At 46.3% G+C, this 17,562-nt stretch overlaps 2 protein-coding genes and 1 non-coding gene across 4 annotated transcripts; 1 reads left to right on the top strand and 2 right to left on the bottom strand.

Moving 5' to 3' along the window:
* trnaq-cug lies at window positions 1–72 on the bottom strand. The gene has a single exon. It is a non-coding gene; the product is annotated as a tRNA-Gln (tRNA).
* Window positions 73–3,958: 3,886 nt separating this feature from the next.
* LOC124064253 (calcium and integrin-binding family member 2-like) lies at window positions 3,959–7,992 on the bottom strand. Its single transcript, XM_046398548.1, has 6 exons — window positions 7,616–7,992; window positions 7,307–7,341; window positions 6,992–7,103; window positions 6,413–6,560; window positions 5,947–6,142; window positions 3,959–4,894 (listed from the first exon to the last, which is right to left on the bottom strand). Exons 1-6 carry the CDS (start codon window positions 7,664–7,666, stop codon window positions 4,873–4,875), a joined length of 564 nt encoding a protein of 187 aa, XP_046254504.1. The 5' UTR covers window positions 7,667–7,992; the 3' UTR covers window positions 3,959–4,872.
* Window positions 7,993–10,978: 2,986 nt separating this feature from the next.
* LOC124064230 (isocitrate dehydrogenase [NAD] subunit alpha, mitochondrial-like) lies at window positions 10,979–17,111 on the top strand. 2 transcript variants are annotated; one of them, XR_006844240.1, is made up of 12 exons: window positions 10,979–11,085; window positions 12,057–12,122; window positions 12,220–12,303; window positions 12,374–12,488; window positions 12,571–12,758; window positions 14,303–14,436; window positions 14,847–14,949; window positions 15,114–15,178; window positions 15,258–15,342; window positions 15,548–15,700; window positions 16,130–16,424; window positions 16,868–17,111. XR_006844240.1 is itself a non-coding variant. In XM_046398484.1 (11 exons), the coding sequence occupies exons 1-11, from the start codon at window positions 11,059–11,061 to the stop codon at window positions 16,211–16,213; spliced, it is 1,104 nt and encodes a 367-aa protein (XP_046254440.1). In that variant the 5' UTR covers window positions 10,979–11,058; the 3' UTR covers window positions 16,214–16,622. The 2 variants fall into 2 exon arrangements, 1 of the variants encoding a protein (XP_046254440.1); XM_046398484.1 differs by lacking the exon at window positions 16,868–17,111 and having other exon boundaries at window positions 16,130–16,622.
* Window positions 17,112–17,562: the final 451 nt, after the last annotated feature.

Raw genomic sequence — 17,562 nt, 5'->3', positions numbered from 1 at the left:
AGGTTCCACCGAGATTTGAACTCGGATCGCTGGATTCAGAGTCCAGAGTGCTAACCATTACACCATGGAACCAGTCGCGTCCTTCGTGTGAAAATTTAGTCTTTGATTGATAGATTAGATTGAATCAGTCATCTTTACATCTTTGGGTATAAGTCTGTGTTTTGTGACTTCTTTGTACAGTTATTCTCATCATCACCTGCTTTATTAAAAACCTAAAACTAACTCATTTTTATTTGAAGCTTCCTGTTGGATGGGCCTCCCTGACGTCACGTCCTGACGGAGCTTTAGACACAGAAAAAACGTCTTCCGGTTTAACTTGAACGAAAGCTCCGCGAGCGAAAGAAACTACAAACAAACATATTAACGTGACAGAAACGCAACTAGGACATTCACTGAAGTCGTCCGACAGGACAAAGCAAAACACAGCGCGTCTGCTGAAACTGTGCGGAAACGCTGCGATGACGTGACATGCGCAGAACGACATGTCACGGTGAATCACACATGGACAAAAAAAGAGTGCCTCCTGGCACACACACACACACACACACACACACACACACACACACACACACACACACACACACACACACACACACACACATACACACACACACACAGTGCAGTGTCTTCGACAGCTGATGACTATAAGACAGAATGTGGGTCACACTCGAGTGGTGTCAAACTGATGAGTGTGAGCTGAGACGATCAAACCACGCCCACCCCTCTTCCTGTAGGATCATGGCTGTGCCTCTCCTGCCTCTCTTAAGGCCGGAGTCAATGAAGCCTTAGCAAGAGTGGAAAGTCTGGAAGGAGAGAAGAAGAACGCCATGGCAAGAGAACAGAGCAAAGACCACAGTGAAGAGTCTTTTGGGGGCATTTGAGGGAAAATTAAAAAATAAAATAAAAAATTTCATGATTAAAAAATTTTAAAATGAAACCTGTCATTAGCAACTTTGTACATGTGTAAATATGTTTTTGTGTGAGGAGTTGTCAATTTCTTGTGTTTAACTTGAGAATCTACGTTTTTATTCTCTCCCCGCTTTGCTATGCAGGTCTGAAACACCAGATGAGAGTGTGTGGCGGCATTTCCACTTCCTGGCTGAGTCGTGCTTTTACTGCCACCATCTGCTTCTGCATTGTGTGTTTTGCAAAATACCTATCATACATGGCATATATCAGACTATTCTATTACCGTTAAGCCCACTATGAATATTAATATACGCCAAACCATGTGTCCTGTATCATAGCTACATGTATGACGCATTTGCAGCAAAAAACTCGTGGAAATCAGCGAGTTATGATTGATTAAATGCTTTGACACTTCACTGCGCCTGCCAAACAGATTACACTGAGTGGAGTGGGTGACCGGTCCAAGATGGCGGCCCCACGGCTCATCAGCGCCAACAGGCAGTAGCGGTCGATGCGACGTCTACTCTTGTTTTTAATAATAATAAAATATTAATAATTTCTTTATTTATTTATTCATGACAGGCATCTTCTGCAAGGATTCAAGGATGCAGATTACAAATCTGTATTTTGGAGGTCACAATAATAACAGTTGTTATAAGACAAGACAAGACAAGACAACTTTATTTGTACAGCCCATTTTTACAAGCAGTTTGTCTCAAAGGGCTTAACATAACATCAGCAACATCCTCTGCCCTTTGACCCTCACATCGACTAAGGAAAAACTCCCAGAAAAACCTTTAACAGGAAAAAATGGAAGAAACCTCAGGGTGAGCAACAGAGGAGGGATCCCTCACCCAGGACGGGCAGACGTGCAGTGGATGTTGTACAGGCAGGAAAGCAGTTAACAACATGAGAAATGACTTTACTAAAAGGACAAATAAAACAAAATCTCAACTGTTTAGTTTCACTTTTTGATACCACCTCAATATGATTTTAACATTTCACAAGACTGAAATTATAATAATGAAATTATAATGAACTGCTGTAACATTCATGTATTTTCTATGTGCTGTTGAAAATCAAGATCCTATCAGTTCAATTTCGGCCCGTAGGGAGAACCACCCCGCCGATAGTCGGTGCACGGAAGAATGACAGGCAGATGTCAACAGTAGACATTGGGTTGGTCATAGAGCTGCAGTTCAACATGAAGATCTGGATGGAGAGATACCTGCAGAAAGATACAGAGAGAGAGAAAGGGAGGGAGAGACACAAGACTACGAGGAGAACTGGACACACAGTTAGTGACATAAAATAATATATAATAAGCCTTTCCTGTGTGACAGTCCCACCTCCCAAAACCAGGTGTCAGTATAGCACGCCAGTCGACCTCAGAAGAAAAGTCTACTCAGTCTTTGTATAAACACGGGGAGCAGAGTAAAGTGGCTGATATTAGATTAATGTGTAAGTGAAACTGAGGATCCAGCAGGGCCACAATCCTGCAGACATTAATGAGTTCGATCGGCCTGAAGTGGTGGACACATGAGACGTTTGGGGGACAGAAGCACTTTAACAGGCGTCAGCTCAGCAACCAGCAACACATGAAGCTCTGCACACCTGTGGTGGAAAGTATTTTTACTTCAGTACTGAGGTATTGTAATTACTGGAGTATATACACTTTATGAGGTACTTGTAGAAAGAGCATGCCAGCTCAGTGATGTCAACAAATATTTATAGAAAAACAAAAGTTCATATTACTGTATTTCTATAGTTCCTATTATTATTATTATTCATCTCATTCCTGTAGGCCATCATTCTCTAAGTTTATGCAGTTCCCATAATGATTTGGTGGATGTAAACAGGAAGGATAATGTTGCCATGGGGTCAGTGAGGTGCAATAGACAGCAGGTCTAACGGTCAACAGGTCCAACAGACAGCAGGTTCATCAGACAGTAGATCCATCAGACAGATGGTCCAACAGGCAGCAGGTCTAACAGACAGCAGGTCCAACAGACAGCAGGTCCATCAGACAGTTGATCCTTCAGACAACAGGTCCAACAGACAGCAGGTCCTTCAGACAACATGTCCAACAGACAGCAGGTCCAACAGACAGCAGGTCTAACAGACAGCAGGTCCATCAGACAGTAGATCCATCAGACAGTAGATCCTTCAGACAACAGGTCCAACAGACAGCAGGTCCAACAGACAGCAGGTCCATCAGACAGTAGATCCTTCAGACAGCAGGTCCATCAGACAGCAGGTCCATCAGACAGTAGATCCATCAGACAGTAGATCCTTCAGACAACAGGTCCAACAGACAGCAGGTCCAACAGACAGCAGGTCTAACAGAGAGCAGGTCTAACATGGAGCAGGTCCAGCAAACAGCAGATGAAGGCCGATGTGCTGCGGCAGCAGGAACATGGTGTCATCATCACAGTTGGCTGGTCACAGTAATCATGATAAATGTTCTGATGGTGTTTCAGTGCTGCAGCGAGTCTCCACCTGAACTGAACAACCCCTGACCATCGGCCTGAAACCTGAAACCAACTGCAGCTGCAGGAAGATATTCAGTTCATTCACAGTCACTTCCTCTGTTTGTTTACACCTGTGTTCATTTGCATTTTTTATGTTATCACCGAATCCGACGACCTAAATGTCTGTGGTGATGACGAATCCACAGAGTCATCGCCACAGAGCTTCTCAGCCTCCTGGCTTTGATTTTACAGAACATTAGCTGTCTGTCTGTCTGTCTGTCTCCCTCTGTGGATTTCCCCACTGCGGGACTAAGGGCTACCAAACAAGCTCTGACAAACCCACTGACCACTACCTACTCAACACAATTACAGGATGCTGGTAAGTGTTAAAGCACCGTGATAGGAACACTAAAATGCTGACATTACCCACCTTAAGCTGCTGGTCACACCAGAACAAAACCCCTGAGTATGTGAACTGAACAAACATGTTTGCTTTGTCCCTTCTCTGTGAGATTTCTGAATCGAAAAGTGGGATATAAAACAAACAAAAACAGAATTTTGTACTGAGTCACACACAGTAACTCTGGAAGATAAAATTAACTTTCAATTATTACCCCTAATGCCTGCAAATAATTTCAAGAAAACTCGAGCTCTTCGGGACTCTGCAGACCGAGATCCATTTGTCTCTCAGCGCAGAGTTATCATATTACAGGACAGACCTCATGACCTGAACTGGAATCAGTTTCCTTTGATAAGAAGCTTCATGAAGCATGGAGCCACAGAAAAATCTTTTATTTGACCTTAGCCACAGAACCTTTTCTCTGGAAGGAATGAAAGCTGTTCTATCAAGTTTGTCGGCAGCAGGAAAAAAGTTTATCAAAGCCAAAGTTTACAGGTAAGACGACAGAGAGCCCTTCCATCAACTGAACTACAGTTTACTATGATTGTCATTATGCACCAGAACATTTCACGACAGCAGACATACAAATTAACCACAGCTAGAAGCAGTTTACAACATGCATTTCATGAAGAAAGATTGCATAGCTCTTCACTGTTTTGCCCTTTAAAACTGTGCTTTTTTAAAAGAATCCAGGCAGTGAATGTGGCCCTTCTGCAAAGCACTGAAGTCAGAAAAGCCCTGTTCTGTTTCCTCTGCAGTGTGTCCAAATGTGTCTCTGAGGAGTCCAGACGGGACATCGGGGCTGCTGCAGAGACGCTGTTGGTATAAAATTAGCCTGGTCTTACTTTGTCACTCCTCGTCAGCTTCCAAACAGTCTAGGATTAATTCAAGAGAAAAATTTCATGCAGTGACAAATCTTTTGTCCTAAAAGTCTGCACTGTGTGTTATACACTGTGAGTCCAGACCAGACTCTGTGTCAGGCCTCATGTTCTGCTGGACAGGAAGAGAATAGACAGGCACTGAGTCGACATGGGTTCAGGTGGAGGGAAACAGGGTCGAAGTGAGATGTCTGTCCTCTGCAGGATCTCAGGCTCATATTCGTATGTGGAAGTTACTGCAGACAGAAAAACATGATTAGTTTTAATGACTCTTTAGACTGAGCCCCTGAGACTCCACAGATCACAGCAGCTCCTCTGAAACAACTCTGTCAGTCAAATGTTGTGGTGACCAGGAGGTTGTTATGGCGCAACCATGTCTACCAGTGATGCTGCTGTGATCAGCACAGACCCGAACACTCCTCTGTACTCTGCACACATTCCCAACAAATCACACAAAGACCATCTTTCTGCTGTCCATCAGAGGAACACAAAGCCTTGCCGTCTGATAAACCTTCACACAACAAGGCTGTTAAACAAATTATTGTTACTCAGTGCCTGCAAATTTGAAGGCTCTGAGTGTTTCCGCCGTCAGCTCCTTGTGGTTGTGTGGAGTGACTGGTTCTGGTTACCCAGAAGTCCCTCCACCGTGTCAACATTTATATGGCTCCTCACAGAGTCGCTGTCCTCTAACGAAGTTAAATGAGTTTAACAGAGAACACATCAGCCTGCTCAGTAACAAGATGTCGGTTTCCAGATATGACTGAAATCACTGACCAGAAAAATATGAACCTCCACTCCTTTTTCCAGGCTGTTCTTTCTGCTTGGCTTGAGTGCAGGAGTGATGAATGGACAGCAGTAAAAGAAGTCTGATCGAGCTGCACTGTTGGCTCTGCGGGTTTTATGTCTGAGTGGACTAAGACTGCGGCAGAACATTCAACTTCCTGCTTCTCTTCTAATGACTTGACCTTGACAGAAAGCACCGTGCGGTTGAGGAGAGACGTGGGAACACAAAGCAAACACAACACAAACACTCTGAGTCTTAGCATTCTGCAGTCAGATTGTTGTATTCTTCAGTGTAAAGTTGGAGAATAAATTAAGCTTTAAGTGACCGATGTCTCACAGACAGTTTGGTTGGAGGTGACTTGGCGACCTCTGTAACACCAAAAAACTGCAGGCACGTTTTACACCGAAATCCAGGTACCAGAGTTCTGCTGGAAACTGCCTCTTGATATCTGAATATTCTGCACCAGTCTGCCGAAGGAAAGAGAATTAGAAACAAGCGTCGTACCTCAGGAAGTCAGGAGCCTTGGAGATCATGTTCTCAAAGTCGGCAAAGGAAAGCTTGTTGTCTGCGTCAAGGTCGGCCTCCTCGATGGCTTTATCACACACCAGAGCCACCTCCTCTGGTGTCAGCTCTCCTTTGGTCAGTTTGTTCAGTGTCTTCTGCAGGTCCTCCTTACAGATGAAGTTGTCCCTGTTAAAGTCTGAACCAGAACCAGGAGGTCACACTCAGAGAACATCAACGTCTGAGATGCTGTTCAAATCCACACAACTCTGACCTGATGCTAATGCTAAGATAAGCTAATGTGACAACCTATTAAGGTTTGACACTTTATTGTGACACCTCCAGCAGGACAGTTGTGTTGAATTGTGTCAGTCCCTAATAAAGTGGCCACACGACATCTCTCCACTGTAAGCTTAGTGTAACTACAGTTTTAAAGGTAAACTTTCCGGCGCCTCTGCTGACATCTTACCGTAGATCTTGAAGGCGTATATGGTCTTGAGCTCTCTCGGTGAAGTTTCACAGAGTGCAGAAAACATGTCAACAAAGTCGTTGAAGCTGAGGTTCCCCTGTCCGTCCTCCGAGAACGTCTCCACGATTCTGTCTCTGAATGGGTTCTCCTATCAGGACAAACACACATAGCCACTTTCACTAAACTCCTGTGGAGTACCTGTCTGTGGCATCACTGCTTCACTGCTGAGACAATGTCTTCATCCATGTCCACTGAGAGCTAACAGCAGTGAATTATGACAGTAATACAAAATACAATTCATAAAACATGACTTCATCTCTTTTGGTGATTTACAGAGCAGAGATGGTGGAAATGTGCACACAAAAAACTTCATTTCAGCTCAACATATGCAAAAGACAATGAAAGGTCATCTGACTCCACCCCTTCCTGCTATCATAACCAATCAACAGACCATACAGTCCATCCAGGGGTGTGGCTCCCACTGGCCTGGGATGTGAAAGTTAGGAGTGAAACAACACAAATCCAGACTGAGAGCACATGTCAACACCTGGCCAGGTGGAGGGGAGGAGCAGCACCGACCTTTAGTTCAGGCATGTTGATGACGAGCGTCAGAGGAACTTTGATGTCGGGGTTGTTGGTGTAGTCCAGCGGGACTAAATGTGGAGCCAGCTCGCGATATCTGCCATGTAACCTGCAGGAGAGGACAGAGGACACAACTGACTGTCCGTGTCTCTGTTGGTCTGTCTGAGTCCATCTGCCTGCATGAATGTCTGGCTGTCTGTCTGAGTGCCTGTCTGTCTGTCTGCCTGCCCTGGTCAGAGTCAGAGGAGAACAAGGTGGTCGTGTGCTTGGCTGATGAAGGTGTTTGGTGGGACGTCTTTAGACCTGACTCACCGCAGGACTTCTTTCCTGGTGAAGAAGCTGCAGTCCTGTAAACAAACAGAGTCAGAGTGAGTACCTGCTTTCAGCCCATCAGTCAGCAGCTTCACATGCAGCAAGATGCAGAGGGAGGCTGGAGCTCAGCCAATCAGCAGCGGGAGACTCATCCCGTCCTGTCGGCTTTATTCTCTGATTTCTGGAGTCCCCCGCTCTGGTCCCCCGCCCCGATTTCATCTTTACTGTAGTTTAGATGGTGGGTCATCGTTCCGCACCCCAGTTAAAAACACCGTGTCAGCGCGGTGTGAACGCGGTGCAGATCGTCACCTGATACGCCTCCAGCTGCTCATCGGTGAAGGTTGTCTGTTTGTTGCCCATCCTGCTGGCCTGATTCTCCCATCGCAGATCAGGGAGTCACTGCTGTGTTCAGCTCAGTTTGACTCCATGTTCCGGTCCAGGCTCGCCGTGGAGGAGAAGGAGATTTTAACGCCTGGCCGGAGACGGTGCGGGAGCGAGCGTGCTGCCTTCAGGTGCTGCTCGTACAGCCTGGCTTTTCATGGCTGCAGTTACAATCGAGTGCCTGTGATTGGCGATGACCGAAGTTTGTCTGGAAGTTCTCTGTGTTCAGATGAGTAAGACGACGTGACAACTAATTATTAAATAAAAGTTAAGAAACATTTCACAACACAATGGCAAGGAATTCCAATAATTCGTATTCGATTCATAACAGTTATGACAACATGTTGCTTATTTTAGCAAATTGCCACGTATTTGTGGTAATTCACTTTCGTCACTTTATTCATCCGTCACAAACACATCAAATCATTTCAGAAACACAAACACGATGCAGCATGAAGACGCCACGTGGCGGAGGGTTTCTGGAGTCTCATAACATCCCAGTAGTTTTGCATCTGAAACACGTTCCTGATGGCATCGCGGCCATGAAGCACAACCTGCAGTCATCACGGAGGACATCAGACAATCTGATGCATCCTCCTCAGAGACGTCTGTGTTAAAAATGTGGATGATATTCTGACATTTCCAACAGCTCCTAAAGGCAGCACAAGACTGAGGCTGTTGCAGAGAAAACACACACACACACTCCCTGTCTATCTGTCTGTCTGCCTGCCTGCCTGCCTGCCTGCCTATGTCAGTTTGTCTGTCTCTCTCAGTCTGTCTCTCTCGGCCTGTCTGTCTCTCTCTCTCAGTCTGTTTATCCGTCTGTCTCTCTCTCTCTCTCTCTCAGTCCAGACTCAGTGTGAAGCCTCCTCTTTAACAGGGGATCTTTGTTCTCGCTTATCTTTTAACGTCTAAATGGCGTCATCACGGTGGTGCAGTGGTTAGCCTCATAGCAAGAGGGTTCCAGGTTCGAATCCCGGTCTGGGCCCTTCTACCCTTCTATGTGGAGTTTGTGGGTTTTCTCTGGGTTCTCCGGCTTCCTTCCAATACCAAAAACATGCACATGCACATGAGAAAATGGATGGATGGATGGCTTCATCAGGTTGTACGACGCAGGAACCTCAAATCAGGATGAAAAAGTGTTGGAGGTGGTTGAGCATGCTCCATGAATGGATCAGAAGGCAGTGGGGCTGACATGGAGTCTAGTGAAGCTAATGATGACAGGAATGAGGTCCGAGTGAAGAGTTGGAGGAGTGAAAACTGCAGTAAAAGAAAGAAAAGAGCAAAGAAAAACAGTAGTGATCAACCTGACAGTGAGGATGATGGGGCCGTGGTAGTTCAAAAGGGAAGCAATGAAAAATGTGTTAAAATTAACTTGTCTTTGCTAACTACACCGGCTAGTGAGGGAAGGGATGTATTGGTTGGGAAGGTTCTCAGTGATGGAAACTCACTGGTGAGACGTGTTGATGAAGAGTAGCTTGAAAAAACCCTGAAGCTGAAAGTTGTGGGAAAACTTAAGATGGAAAGTAATCAATGTAATGAGTGTACAAAGACTGGAAGCAACACAAGAGGGAGTGAAACAGTACTGATAGAGTCTGAAGGGGAGAGTGTGGCAAACAAAGTGTTTTGGGCTTTATCAGTTATCCTGTGAGCCTGTATGTGCCAGGACCAATGAGGTGCTTTAGCTGTGAGCGATTTGGACGCTGAGCAAAAGACTGTAAAGAGCAGAGATGCGCTCATTGTTGACCACGAGACTGGAAAGTGTGGAAATGGGGTGCAACCAATATGTTGCAACTCTGGAGGAGCTCACAATGTGGTCTTTGGGGGATATGAGGTTATGAAAAGGGAAAATGTCATCCAGAAAATAAGAGTGGAAAGAAAGGTCACCTATGCAGAAGCTGTGAAAAAATCAAAAGAAGAAGACAATACAGCTGATGTAAGGGGTGTAGCAGGACCTCCTGTATACTTCACTGTCATTATCATTATCTACAGTTCCAATACTTCTGGTATTATTACTGCTGCTATGCATCTCTGCTTGTGTGCTCCTTCCCGACCTGCTCTGATTGGAAAGTGTCATGAGATAACTTTTGTTGTGAATTGGTGCTATATAAATAAACTGAATTGAATTGAAGAAACCGTACTAACCAGATTAAGGGTGGGTGCATTGTGCACTGAATAAAACACTAAAAATGGTGGGGAAACACCAGTCAGGACTGTGTGACGAAAGTGAGGAAGAGGAGTCAGTGGAGCATGAGACGATGAGGAATAAGCTGAGTGCGTCATGGGTGAGATTGCACAGGTTGGGTCACCATTGGGTTTTTGTAAGGGAGTCAGGCCTTTTTCACAGACGTGAAGGCTAGGCAGGAGTAGGGCGGTAGGGTACTAGTTAACAAACATGAGTGCATTGGGAGGGGAGCGTGGGTGTGGCGATCTTCCTTTCTTTGGGATTGAGATCGTAAATCCAATGTCTGATCCACACTCGTCCACCTCGTCAGATTAACATGCAGTTCATTATCTTATGTCACTAACTGTGTGTCCAGTGCTCCTCGTAGTCTTGTGTCTCTCCCTCCCTTTCTCTCTCTCTCTCTCTGTATCTTTCCGCAGGTATCTCTCCATCCAAATCTTCAAGTTGAACTGTAGCCGGCTCTATGACCAACCCAATGTGTATTGTTGACATCTGCCTGTCATTCCTCTATGTACCGACTATGGGCGGGGTGGTTCTCCCTACGGGCCGAAATCGAACTGATAGGATAGTGATTCTCAACATCACATAAAAAAAAGAATACATGAATGTTACAGCAGTTCATTATAATTTTCAATACTATAAATTTCCTATAACTTGTGAAATGTTAAAATCATATTGAGGTGGTAGCAAAAAGTGAAACTAAACAGTTGAGATTTTGTTTTGCTTATCTTTTTAGTAATGTCATTTCTCATGTTGCAAATTGCTTTCCTGCCTGTACAACATCCATTGCACGTCTGCCCGTCCTGGGTGAGGGATCCCTCCTCTGTTGCTCACCCTGAGGTTTCTTCCATTTTTTCCTGTTAAAGGTTTTTCTGGGAGTTTTTCCTTAGTCGATGTGAGGGTCAAAGGGCAGAGGATGTTGCTGATGTTATGTTAAGCCCTTTGAGACAAACTGCTTGTAAAAATGGGCTGTACAAATAAAGTTGACTTGACTTGACTTGACTTGACACTCCGGAGCGTAAGGTGGCGGTAATGCACCAATAAGCTGGATGCCGTCGTTAAACAGGAAGAAGGAGGGTGAGGGTGGTGGTGGAGGAGGAGGAGTAAGAGGAGAATCTTAGTCCCGGCTCAGAGTGAAGCCTCCTCTTTAGCACAGGATCTTTGTCCCAGCCTCTTCCTCAGTAGAATGGCAGGCAGCGTGTGGAGGTCAATGGTAAGCAAAGCTGTAGTATGAAGTGAAGAGAAACACCGAGGATGTTCTGATCAGTTCTGAGCTGAGTTTTCTGTCTGAGCTGAACTGTTTGTTTCGCGCTGCTGTTCCGCAGTGTCCCTGAACGCGCGTTTTTGCGCCACCTTTAGCTGGTTAGCATGTTAGCTACGTTGTGTGCGTGTGTCCTTCAGCGTGATGACAGCAGCTGCAGCTAGCAAAGCTAACAGAGTTATTTAGCCACAGTCACGACTTTATTCACCGTGAAACCTGCTGTCGTTACCGCATCGTTCGACTTTACCCGAACGTTTAATCAGTTGCTGCCGTGTAAAACTGCCAGTTCTGGCTAGGCGTCTGTCTGGAACCAAACTGTGATTAAAAATCGACCAGTTCAAGGTTTCCTTGCATTCTGGACGAAGACTGTGTCTTAAAGAAATCAGTTGAAAAGCTCATAAATAAGATGAATGTCTGTTGTTAAAATCGGCATACATGAAATCCGCCATACCGTTAGTAATCACTAAAAAGTCGTAATTGATTTGCTATTAGTTCATATACCTCACAAATTGTATACTTGGTATGTAACATTAATGCATCAAATGGAAGCATTATAGATTTTCTAACTAAAAAAGTTCTGGTGCTAAGGGTTAGTTGAGCCAAATAACAAAAATAAAACATTTCATTTTTTCGGATTCATAGGCTGCTGCTTCTTGTCACAGGTGAATAAAATGTTGATTATTTCAGGTAGAAAATCTAATACACAGTTAGAAACTTGACAGTCAGTCCAGATGTCAGCACTTCTGCCTGAAACTCCACAAATCTAAGACTCTGAACCACATTAGGCTTGACTGTGTTCACCCCAGACAGGCTGCTGTCTCACACTCATTAAAAGCTTCACATACTACAGACAGGCACTGACAGTGATCACATTCATACTGCTGTGTCTGTGTTGAGTTAAATGACCATCTTGTCTCCTGCAGTTGTCCCAGGTGGTGGTGGGGGCAGTCAGGGGACCTGCTCTGTCCTCCGCTTCCTTTTCCAGAGGGGTGAGGAGTTCACCAATCTGACAACACACACACACACACACAGCTTTTCTCTTTCACACACTGAAGCCTGTCCATCTGTCTGTCTGTTGATCTGCAGATGCAGACAGTCACGCTGATTCCTGGAGACGGCATCGGACCGGAGATCTCCGCTGCGGTCATGAAGATCTTTGAGGCTGCAAAGGTGAGTGTGGTCAGAAGTCAAAGCAAACTCTGTCAGTAGCTGTGCTGTTCAAACTCTGATTTCCCTGCAGGCTCCCATCCGATGGGAGGAGAGAAATGTAACGGCCATAAAGGGACCCGGCGGGAGGTGGATGATCCCACCTGACGCTAAAGAGTCGATGGACAAGAGCAAGATCGGACTGAAAGGTCAGTTCCCGTAGTGTACAAAGTTACATCTCGCAGTCTTCTTTACATTCTGTAAGTCCACTCTGAACGTCGTGTCCTTCAGGACCCCTGAAGACGCCCATCGCTGCAGGTCACCCCTCCATGAACCTGCTGCTGAGGAAGACCTTTGACCTCTATGCTAACGTGCGACCCTGCGTGTCCATCGAGGGCTACAAGACGCCGTACACTGACGTCAACCTGGTCACCATCCGAGAGAACACGGAGGGCGAGTACAGCGGCATCGAACACGTGGTGAGTGGCGGGTTTGAGGAATACTCGCACAGTTCATACAAAATCAGCCGTTAAAGGGACGGTTCACTCAAAACAACATAGTGCTGCGTGTTGACAGACCAGCAGACAGTCTGTGTTCAGAGCTGAGACTGTGACGACATACAGCGAAACTGTAGCCACGCTGTCTCTGCAAGGATGGAGGTAGCTGTAACCACGGTAACCATACACTACAAAGATGCAGACCTCTCAACATCTCTTGAGGACATGAAAGTTAATAATGTAGGCTGACGATGAGCCGAAGGTTTCAGAGTGTCAAAGTGTTCCGTGTGACTGGTTTAGGACCATTTGATCAAACTGGGCTCTGATGGTCTGGCTGCTCTGTCACTTTGACATGCTGGTGTGAACGTCATGTGACTTCGGTCATTAATGCGCATGAGTCTTCATCAGGGCAAAGTGAAGTGAGTGTGTTGAAGTTGTGAGCAGGTGTCACCTGTGTGACTGTAGAGATGATGGTGTACCTGCCCTCCTCACCTGTAGGTCAGCTGATAGGACGCTCTCCTCCTGCTCGTCTTCAGGGTAAGAAGGAGGAAGCGGCTCAGTTTAAAAACCACTGACGCTTCCGGAACGTCTCATGTGTCGTCCACCTGTTGATGTGGATCATTCTGTGTTCACACTGTCAGCTCAGATCTGCAGCTGCTTCATGCATCAGTCTGGTTTGGCTCTTGAGGGACCAGGACTTCTTCAGCCCAGCTCAGCACAAAGATGTGAAGCAGAGGGAAAGAAAAAGACACGTGTCTGACGTTAAAGTCAAATCCCAACCAGACCGTCAGTACGGATCTTCCAGCTGGCAGTAGATGTCCCAATGTATATGTGATGTCACTTCCTGTAAGTCCACTTGGTGAACTTCAGTCCTCTTTCCTTTCTGTTTTTTGTGTTTCTCCCTCCTTCCACTTCCTGTCTTTTTCACTTTGATCACTTCCTGTGAAGAAGTCAGTAAGGTAGCTTCACAGTCCTGGAAAAGTCCCGGAAGACCAACAGGACTGATTCCTGTTGTCTTTCGGGACGGCCCGTGTGTTTGTGGATTTGCCTGTAAATCCAGATGTTTGCTCCAGGAGCTGAACCAGCATTACGAGCTCAGCCCTGAGACATGCGTCTCCAGGTGAATCACACCTTAACTCATGTTTTTGTGTGACTCAGTAGTTTTGTCAGTTTGATGCATGTTGACAGGCAGTCGGGAGCATGAGGATGCAGTCCTTCAGAGACACGTTCAGGAGGAGATTCATACTCGCAGTGAAAATCCTGCAGGGATCACATGGTTTAGTTCTTATCGGCAAACGTTCTTGAGGGGCTACAGAATCTGCTCAGAGCAGCTGATGACGTGATGTTTTCAGTGTTTGGTTACAGCTTTTCCCTTTAGTTAGCCGAACTCGGCAGACTGACAGACCCGACGCGTCCACGACTGTCTCTGATTGGTGGAGACGTTTCTCTGAGACGACAGTCTGGTGAATTCGGCTGACCTCAGAAGTTACCGTGTGGTCTGAAGCTGCCGTGTGGTCTCGTTGCAGATCGTCGACGGAGTCGTTCAAAGCATCAAACTGATTACTGAGAATGCCAGCAGACGCATCGCCGAGTACGCCTTCGAGTACGCCAGGAACAACCAGAGAAGCAGCGTGACGGCCGTCCACAAAGCCAACATCATGTGAGCGCTCAGAACACGTGAAGCTCAGGTTTCACTGAAGTCCTTTCTGCTCTGCACAGCTGACTGAATGTAGTCAGTGTTACAGGTGAACAGTTTAGTGTCGAGGAAATACTTCAGAAAGCTGCACACACAGATTCACTGTTCATCACACACACCTGTTCAACACGACCAAACGTAACACACACCTCGGTGTAGGACGCACTGCAGACTGAACGTCTTCTTCCACTGATGAAGCAGCTGTCAGCTCAGTTTCTCTGCTTGTGTGTGAAAGAGTTTCTGTGTGTTTGTCAGCATGAGATTTTCCACAAGTTTTGTTGTTCAGAGTTCACTTTAAAAACATGTATTGATAACATTCTAATAATTCAGTATTAATAACATTGTGAATTAAAGGTGTCTGTCTGTCTGTCCAGGCGAATGTCAGACGGTCTGTTTCTGAGAAAATGTCGTGAGGTGGCTGAGAACTTCAAAGACATCAAGTTTACTGAGATGTATCTGGACACCGTTTGTCTCAATGTAAGTTCATCGTCTCACGGACTGAACCGGACTCTTCTTACAAAGTGACTTCAGTTGTTCCAGGCTGCGTGCTAAACGTCAGGTTAAAGCGTTGACTTTTTCCTGCAGTTGAAAGTTTTCTGTGCTGTTTAGTTCTGACGTGTCCTGATGCTCTGGACTTTCAGATGGTTCAGGATCCAACCCAGTTTGATGTGCTGGTCATGCCCAACCTGTACGGAGACATTCTCAGGTCAGCCTTTGTCCTTTAAACCGTCTGACAGACCCTGACCCTGAGCACAGCCAGTCTGACGCTGACGTTTGTGTTTCAGCGACCTGTGTGCCGGTCTGATCGGAGGACTCGGAGTCACTCCCAGTGGGAACATCGGAGCAAACGGAGTCGCAATCTTTGAATCGGTTTGTCCCTCGTATTTCACAGCTTCACGATGACGTTAAAGACGAGGCTTACAGAAACCTGCCTGGGAAGCGTTGCTCGTTAACTCTGAGGACAGACCTTCAGGTGTTAACCCTGACAGGTTGAGCTTGGAACGAGAAAGTAAAAGTTGAAGGTTGAACACACTCTGGACGTTACGATCTGAGTGAGTGTTTGTTCCACCTGCAGGTTCACGGCACCGCCCCCGACATCGCCGGCATGGACCTGGCCAACCCCACCGCCCTGCTGCTCAGCGCCGTCATGATGCTGCGTCACATGGGTCTCCACGACTGCGGCAACAAGATCCAGGCGGCCTGTTTTGACACCATCAGAGACAGGAAGGTGAGCCTCTCGCAGGTCCTCGTCCTGTCGGGGACACGTCTGCCCGTGGCTGAGCTCGCTTCATAAGAACCTGAAGCGGGTTTTCACACACAAAGAGTATCTGTTGGTGTTGTGATGTCGTTCTGCTGAGGTGAAAACTCGTGACAGACTGACGGGTTCCTCAGGGCGACAGAGCAGGTTGCAGACGTGATCTGGTGCGGTGCTGGAGGTCAGGCTGCCGAAGCAGACGAGGCGTAGCTGGTCAGCTGACCACGTTCATGTCATCGGTCTGTTCTGCTGTCTGTTCTGCTGTCTGTTCTGCTGCACGCCTCGTTCCTTCCCGAGCTCTTCTGCTCCGTGTGTTTGGATTTCTTCTCGTCGCTCTGGCAGCTGCTCACACTCCTGTCTAATGGAGTGTGTGATGTCTGATGAAGTGTGTTTGTGTCTCAGGTGCTGACAAAGGACCTGGGAGGAAACTCCAAGTGTTCAGAGTTTACAGCCGAAATCTGCCGTCGCATCCAGGATCTGGACTGAAACTGCAGTCGTGGAGCTGCTGTGGGAGCCTCCCCCGCTGACCGGTTTGGGAAACGGTTGGCCAGGCTGAGCGGCAGTTTCTGGTTTTCTTCCTGCTGTTTGATATCAGAGTTTTTGCTGTACAGAGATGATGTCAGTGGAGGGGGCGGAGCTTCTGCAGCAGCCAACATGATCAAACATATGCACAACTGTCATGTGACCAGGTTGGAAAGTTTGTACTCCAAATGCCAGCGTCACATTAATAGTCCTAATATCAGCAGTCTGCTTTGTCGTCTGGACAATTTGTTATTGTTTTTTATCAGTAATCAGCATAACTGAGAGGTCATCTTATTTATTGTTTCCTATTACTGTCTCATGCTGCCCTCTGCAGGGATCCAGAAGCATATAAAGATATGAACAGAAAGAGAAACGCTGCTGCTGTCTCTGTTTCTGCACATTCATTGACCCGTTGAAACCTGAGCGTTCGGACTGCTTGAAAGCCGTTTTCTCTCTCACACACACACACACACACACACACACACACACACGTTTCTATAGCTTCATGTTGATTTCCTGACTGAAGCCTGTGGACGTCTGACTGATTGGTGTAACGTGGATTTATTTTCCTTTATCAAAGATTCGAGAAAGAATATTTATCCCGTTTTTACCTGACAGAAACACAAGTCCTGACTGGAGAAGCGTTTTCACATCCGGTCGAACAAAAGGAAGAGCTCTACAGGAAGTGATGCGGCTCGCAGACTGGACAGTTCCTGCATGTGGGCATGTGGGGACGTCCTCACTAACGTCTCTGACTGTCCAGATGAATCTCACTGATAGAGCAGGTCAGAGGTCAAAGCTTCTGTCTGGCCTTATGTCTGAATAAAACTAAAATCAACCGAATCGTTTTCTTCACTCGTTTAAACTCCGTTCTTCAAATCTCAATGTTAAAACATCAAAATAACAGCTCAGATCTCGAACTGGCAACCCAAACGGACGCGCCCTTGTCGCTGCTCCTTGCCGATGGCGTCACGGGGATACGCCCCCTGCTTCCTGAATGTGACAAGTTGCCACAGACGGACCGGAACACACAGGGGCTTCACCTTCAAATTAAAAGCATACGTTTTTTGTATCTGCATAGAGTAACAACAATGAGAAAATGAAAAAGTAGAATATTTCATTTTCCTCAAGGTAAAATTTGCACACAAAGTGCGAAGGTGAAGTTAACCGTAATGACTCATCTCAGAACAGAAACAGTTGCTCCGGTTGGCCACACATTGGTGTAGTTTCTGCAGGCTACAACACATGTAGTCCTAGCTAACTAGATCCCAACTTTGTATATTTACTTAGAAACATTTTAAACTTGGGCTTCT

This window comes from Scatophagus argus, chromosome 1 (genome assembly GCF_020382885.2).
Source record: "Scatophagus argus isolate fScaArg1 chromosome 1, fScaArg1.pri, whole genome shotgun sequence".
Taxonomy (NCBI): Eukaryota; Metazoa; Chordata; class Actinopteri; family Scatophagidae; genus Scatophagus; species Scatophagus argus.
This window is presented reverse-complemented; position numbering and strand designations above follow the sequence as displayed.

Bases quoted from the DNA above. Each gene is read 5' to 3' on its own strand.
- LOC124064253 (XM_046398548.1), bottom strand. From the start codon at position 7,666: ATGGGCAACAAACAGACAACCTTCACCGATGAGCAGCTGGAGGCGTAT. The intron at 7,342-7,615 runs GTGACGATCTGC...GTTTGTTTACAG, and splicing joins AGCAGCTGGAGGCGTATCAG to GACTGCAGCTTCTTCACCAG. The intron at 6,143-6,412 runs GTAAGATGTCAG...GTTCTGGTTCAG, and splicing joins ATACGCCTTCAAGATCTACG to ACTTTAACAGGGACAACTTC.
- LOC124064230 (XM_046398484.1), top strand. From the start codon at position 11,059: ATGGCAGGCAGCGTGTGGAGGTCAATG. The intron at 12,123-12,219 runs GTGAGGAGTTCA...GTTGATCTGCAG, and splicing joins CCGCTTCCTTTTCCAGAGGG to ATGCAGACAGTCACGCTGAT. The intron at 15,701-16,129 runs GTGAGCCTCTCG...TTTGTGTCTCAG, and splicing joins ACACCATCAGAGACAGGAAG to GTGCTGACAAAGGACCTGGG.